The sequence below is a fragment of the Vanessa tameamea genome, chromosome 12, assembly GCF_037043105.1.
Source record: "Vanessa tameamea isolate UH-Manoa-2023 chromosome 12, ilVanTame1 primary haplotype, whole genome shotgun sequence".
NCBI lineage: Eukaryota > Metazoa > Arthropoda > Insecta > Lepidoptera > Nymphalidae > Vanessa > Vanessa tameamea.
Window position 1 is genome coordinate 5,375,868 of NC_087320.1, and position 6,983 is coordinate 5,382,850.

Consider the following 6,983-nt stretch of genomic DNA (forward strand, 5'->3'; position numbering starts at 1 on the left):
AAAAATATACGAAAATAGTTATTTTGGACAAAATACCGTTACAGTTCAGTTATTATGTACAAACTATATACAAACCTGTTTCGTATATTGCTCTTTTTACTCATCAAAACGTAAAAAGCAGCAAAAATATCAATACACTAAGACTTTTCAAAAACATAATTGCTTATAATAAAAAATACCAGTAGGAATCGAAATCTTTCAAACAAGATAATCTTAAAAAGATCAATAATATATGAATGATAAGTAGAAAAGTTTCATAATATAATTTATATTATATTTTAGTGGGTGTAGTTGATGGCGAAACTTTAACCATAACAAAGGTGTCACGTCTCCACATGGGCGCCTACCTGTGTATAGCGTCCAACGGCGTACCTCCATCGATTAGCAAACGCATCATGCTTATGGTTCAATGTGAGTATTATAGATAAGCCGTTCTGGTCCACCAAAGTCCGGGCAACTATAATGTTGTTGGATATCATCATAAATAGATTTGTTAATTATTAAAATTGATTGAAGTGATATATAATAGTTATAAAAACAAAACATTTCCGTTACTTTTAAATGTTGTTTTATACACAAACGAAAGTATATTTGAAAGTTATTTGTAATAATTTATTCAGTAGATATATATTTTTGAAGATAACTGTCAGACTGGCATATTAATGGCCTGATGGTAATTGGTCAACCCCACCCATATACATTATCACTGTAATAAATTTTTTCATCGCCCATGCCCAACCAACCTTGGGCACTAAGATTTTTGTCTAAGTTTGTCTCTGAAGTTACACTGGCTCACTCACCCTTCAAACCTTACTTTAACATTACTAAATATTACTGTAAGGCTCTTAGTTTTCAATTGATTTACTAGAATTATATAATTTTATCTGAAGACATGTACATATGTATATTACTCGAAAATCTTTGATGTGCTAATATAAATTATTTGTTTTCCCCCTACGACAGTTCCTCCGATGCTTTCAATTCCAAATCAGTTGGAAGGGGCATACATTGGCCAGGACGTGACGTTAGAATGTCACACTGAGGCGTTTCCTTCCTCAATCAACTATTGGACCACAGACCGCGGAGATATGATCATTTCCGGTGAGATTTGTTTGCATATCTTATGATATTGTTGCTTTACAGAATAATATTACCTACATAATATGTACCTAATATCACTCATATAATAATAACCCACGATAATGATTTGGATACTAAAAAAGTGCGGTGATATCATTTCTTAATATTACAAAAAGCAGTTGTCTATTAAAAATAATTTACTAAAAACTAACCCGGAACATGTGTTTCAACTTCAGTAATTCTTATGAAGTCACTTTATTCTAACGTAGTACGATATATTATCAACACATCTACAGTTATATAAGTACATTTAAATCTAAACTTCAGTAGTTCTAATCGGTGAAAGTTGGAACACAATAGAACTGCCACAGCAATACATTCATCATGTCAGCTTAAATAACATGTGTCTCTGTCAAATATAATACCACACAATTCATCATTGATTTATGAGCTGATAATGAAAATAGTTTATGTCGAAGCGGAGGAAGTATATTATGGCACGATCGGTACGAGCTTTGGCAAAGAAAGCATATAAAATGGAAATTCAGTCAGATTTTACTCTTTCGAGAGAAATACGCGTAATAAAGAACTGTAATATCTTCTTGCTTAGCTTAAATTTGTTATTATTAAATCCGATACATGTTTATTATATTATATTGTTTGTAATAATATTTTTTACGGAAGAAGGTATTTTTTTTCAACGAATGTTGAAGTCTCTTTTCTGTGATTATTTCGAAATGACACTAAAGCAGTTTTCACAAAGAGTGATTGCTATCTGACCTTTGTAACCCATTAAGAGTAAACTAGTAAAGTTGGGTTGGATTAATCAACTCCCTAAGGTGCTAGCGATTGCGATCTTTGTTTTGTTGTTTCGCGTAATTGAGACGAAAGTCTTAACAAGATACCTTACGATAGGGAAACTAAAGATAGCCACGGTCAATCTTCAATGAATAATGCACAAAAAAAAAATTAGCAATTTTGTAGATAATTTTAACAAAAAAATACTTTTTTTTAAGAGTAAACGTTCTAAATTTGATTTTTTTATTTATAAAGTGTTCGATTAATTAAATGTTTAATCCACTCGTACATTTGTTACCTAAACTTTCCGAATTTATATAAGGCTATAGTTTGGGCGCATGTCTGCCGGCAAACTTTTCACTTTACACCGGCGACGGTATTCTGCGTTTGCAAGGGAAATTAACTTCTCCAAACTCGGCTTGTTTTTTTAAACATCCCTGGTATACACTTTAATTCCCTCGTATAACTCTACACGTTAAATGTGTACTTAATAAATATTTCTCAATCATTATTTGATATATTGCAATTAATTAAATTCTCAGTATATAAATTACATAAAGTTCATGTTATTCTCGGCACAGTCAAAGACAATAGTCTTAACAATGTCAGACGGCGTGAATTTCAAGCCAACCAGCCTGGCGCCATTTCGGTTTAAATGTTCCCCAGTATAATAAATCTAAGGACAGTAAATTTGAATGCACCTTTTAAGACCACAGACGACCCCTTTACGAGATTCGTACCCCAGCTCCTATTACATGATCACACGCCATTTATTCCATAACAATCCATTTATCTCATAACTATTAAACACGCTCACTGCACTAGTATCTAGGAGTAAGTACACAGGTTTTATATTTAAGTAGAAATGGAAATTGTAGGTGGCAAATACGAGGCGTTTCCCGTGGATAGCGGCTACAACAAGTTTATGATGCTCAAGATTCGCAATATTACCAAAGAAGATTTCGGCAGTTATAAATGTATTGCGAAGAACTCGTTGGGCGAAACGGACGGCATCATCAAACTCGATGGTACTCAACCCTCCTTTTTAACTCGAAATTCATTTTAAATTGACTGCGTACTTAACTTTATGTTTATTTTTAGAAATACCAGCACCCCCGTCTGCTTTCACAACTACGCAAAAATCTATACTGGATAATCAAACGATCAGAAAAAAAGGTTGGTTTTCCAACGTCAATTATAAAGCAAAATTTAAAACGAAATACGACTAACTTTGTTTTTTACAGGTCAACCTCAAATTGTTCAAACAAATGACGCAGTCAGTTCTACGTTCCAAGGTGTAGCTTTCGGTGAACAAATAAGAGATTTTGGTAACGTACTATTCATTTCCAGTTTAAAAAAACTATTATATATCAGATTACGTGTTAAATTTTTCTTTTTTTAAATTTATGACATTATTTTTAATATTGGCTAAATTTTAAAAATATTTCATTAATTTATTTTTTAAATACGTTTTTGATATTTCCGAAGTGGAATGGAAACGAGGGGTTAAAATCGATAGGAATAAACCGCAGGTTTTGTCACCGCAGCGACGCACCAGAATACTTCATTTTAAGGCTTCGTTGATCAAATATTTTCTTTGAGCGATTATAATGTACAAAATTAATTTAATCATATAATTTTAATAAAGGTACAACAAATATAACGCCAAAAAATAAGAATAAAATAAAGTTTAATGGTGGCTTCGTGTGATTGTTACGATTTTCGTAAAAATCTTTTTAATTTTAAATTAATAGTCCTAAACCGAAAGTGCTAATATTTTCATCTCAGATTCAACCCCTACATCTTGTTACGATGACTAATTAGCGCATGAAGCGGATAAAATTTACGGCCAGTTTGCATTAATGCTCTGTAATCAAAAATTCACAATCCTCAATTTCTAGAAATATCCAAAAATTTTTATCTGTTTCAGATTTCTACGAAGAGGAAAATATAGCAACAGAACCGAAATTAGGGAAATTATTATATGCGTTACTGCTTTATCATCTTATAAATGTTACGTTACAATTACGTTCTTGATAACATTATAACGAATGTAAATAATATATCATAAGATGTAATACTTTTATGTATTTCTCGAACAGTGAATTTAATTTCTTGCTGAACTGACAATAAATAATTATTCCAGATCAACATTCCAAACTGTAATACTTTACGCATTTTTGCAAAGAAATATTAATTTTATAATGAGAGAGTAGACTATATCATACCAGTTTTTGTTTGTAGAAACAATTTGATACGCTTGTTTAAATAATTACGTTACTTAAAAGTGAATGTTGATCGTATAGAAATGATAATATAAACATCAATATTAGTCAGTGCAACTTCTTATTTAATACAAAATATTTGCATAATTATGACTAGTTACTTACAGCTAAAGTACAGCTATTTTTAATTTGTGATAAAAATCAATTTATAAAAATACTAATTTTATGTTACCTAAGAAAACTGTAAATAGCATAAAAAATAGTAATAATAATTTATTATTTCGCTTGCTAAGTAATTGAAAATTTTATTTACGATTATATTCTTGTAACAGCTGCTTTTCTTGAATGTTATAAAAACAATTGAACCTAGGATTTTAATATATTTTGTACGTTTTATAATACAAGCGTAGATGTATGTTTAATATCTATTATATAATAAAAAAATACTTGTATTTCATATTATATTTATTTGTTTTGAAAATAAGGTTTCTACACATAGCGTTATCAACGTGTAAAAGTGCAATTTTTTATTTTAAAGTAGCAAAGCAAATATAAATTGATCTGTCATCATCAATTTATTTTTAATTTTGTAAATTTCTTTACCTAATATGGTACAATAAAGATTACTATGAGTTCAATAAAAACTAATTCGTGATGGCATTCTATGTAGAAGACTTAAGAATTAAGTAAAAAGACGAAAGCTCAAATTCAAGATATAAGCCTCTGAGTATTCCATCTACAAAATTTTTGTTTACTTATCTCGTGCTCAGATGTGTTCTCAAAGGTGTGACTTATGTAAATTCATAAACAACACGCAGTATTGCGACATTTACGACACTGTTTGTGCGTTCCTTACAACTTTACTAGGCTAATAAAACATTCATTATTATAGAATACTGTACATACATTAACATGAAACTCTTTTAAAAAAAAACAATCACATATTATTTTGCAGTTTAAAATATTTTCCTGGGTTAAACCACCTGACAAAATCGCAGCGTAATAATTATAATATCCTCACCGACCCCCATATTTTATTGCGCGTTCTCTAGGGATTCGCGACCCACAGTTTAAGAAGCCCCGGTATAAAACGGATCTTGTCCTTATTATGCAATGACAAATTGCATGATTTATGTAATATAATGTATTTACGTTGGTTTATTTAACGTATAAATTCTATATAACGAATAAACCAGTAAGCTATTTAAAAATGATATTTTACTTTTCTACCTACACAACCAACGCTCCACTACGAAATTTTTTTAATTTTTTCGTAGTGAAGCGTTGATTTTGTTATTTCCATACCAATACATATATTATTACATCGCTTACTAGTGGTTCCAATTCGAACTAAAAATGTCCGTTCCGTAAAAAGCAAATATTACAACGAAACTATTTATTGTTTTTGTATATATAAATGAATAATTAACTAATGATATATTACTTTAACCAGTGAGCGCCGTTATTCTTTCAATTGCTCATGTTTTTATTAAATATATATTTTAGGGTATAATTTATGTATAAGCAATTGTATCATGAAACATTAAATAGTTGCGTAAATTTAAGTTTATATAAAATCATCCTAATTATTATTCATTAAATTTTAAATAATTATATGTAAATGTTAGCTTAGAGATTATCGACCTTATAGATAATAAAAATGTTTTGTAATTGCTGCAAAATGGACCTGCCAAAGACATGTGTATAAAATAAAGCCATGCTTAATATAAAGTTGTTTTACTTCATAATATAGTTTTCATTATTATTGAATTACTTTTGTAAGAAATATAAAGAAAAACTTTGTGAAAATCAAAGGATATTTTTTGCTTATGCTTTGACCAAGAACTTAATAAGATAAAGTATATACATTTGAACAATCTCCTTCGTGTTTACACTCTAATCCAGTTTATTCTGCGAAATATTACACGCGGCATTGTTACCAACGAAAGGAATAAGTCAAGATTGAATGAATAAAGTATATTTTATTTCATTTGAAAATATATTTTTTTATCAGAACATAGTAGTATATAAATAAGACTTAGTCGACTAATAACTTATTTAATATTCTTCAGTTCTTTGACACATTCAAAGCAAGGTCAACTTTCCCACGTCACGAACTTCACATCATTACGTTTTCCGGCCTGAAAAGATTACTGATCCAATGACCCGATTGTTTGCGCATATACTAAGACAGACCAAGGTTAAAATATAAGGCAAAAATATCCAGAGGATAACAGAATTAAGTCTTTAACAGCATCTAATGGGTGAGGCTAGTACTATTTTAATCGCTTACACATCGTGATTCTACCAATGTCATTCCTTTTTGTATTGACCGCAAACATATTAGTAACGTACATATTAGTGAACAGTTTGTATAACAAAAAAATACTTTTTAAGACGAATTTTGTCTTCGTATTTATCAATAATTAGTCTTACAAAGTTGTGTCTTTGTATCTTTTTTTTTTACGTTTCTCGTTATTTAAATTACTATCGATTAGTCTCGCGCCTGACTTCTGAGGGGTACACAGAATAAGTTTCACGCTTTGTGACCTCTTCGCCTATTCTCAAACAGACTATTGATATATGTATCATATGACCCATATGTTTTGCAAATAACATAATATCTTATCGCGTGGCATATCTATATTTGTTCTCGTAATTTTTTTTTTTTTTTGAGAGAGTCGTTTGATATACATATGTACATATATATTTTTAAATAGTTTAAAATTGCAATACTGCTGCTAAAAGATAAAACCATTTCATTTTAGCAAAACATTTTAAATTACTAGCTGGCGTCACTTTAGATTTTAATAACATTTAAACTGGAGTGTATTATAATTTGATGGTTCTTGTCACGTACTAGCCGTGTTTGTTATTTAT

The 6,983-nt window shown here is 29.9% G+C and overlaps 1 protein-coding gene across 3 annotated transcripts in view; it reads left to right on the plus strand.

Annotated features, from left to right (window-relative positions):
• The window catches only part of LOC113393010 (lachesin-like), a 29,814-nt gene extending 25,351 nt beyond the window's left edge, over positions 1-4,463 (plus strand). For 2 of the 3 annotated variants that reach the window (XM_064216363.1, XM_026629699.2), the window contains 6 exons: positions 283-411; positions 964-1,101; positions 2,742-2,906; positions 2,980-3,054; positions 3,123-3,206; positions 3,809-4,463. In XM_064216363.1, coding sequence (XP_064072433.1) covers positions 283-411; positions 964-1,101; positions 2,742-2,906; positions 2,980-3,054; positions 3,123-3,206; positions 3,809-3,915 — 698 coding nt within the window. In that variant the 3' untranslated portion in view covers positions 3,916-4,463. The remainder of the gene's footprint in view (positions 1-282; positions 412-963; positions 1,102-2,741; positions 2,907-2,979; positions 3,055-3,122; positions 3,207-3,808) is intronic. The other variant, XM_026629700.2, reaches the window with a different exon arrangement.
• The last annotated feature ends 2,520 nt before the right edge of the window (positions 4,464-6,983 follow it).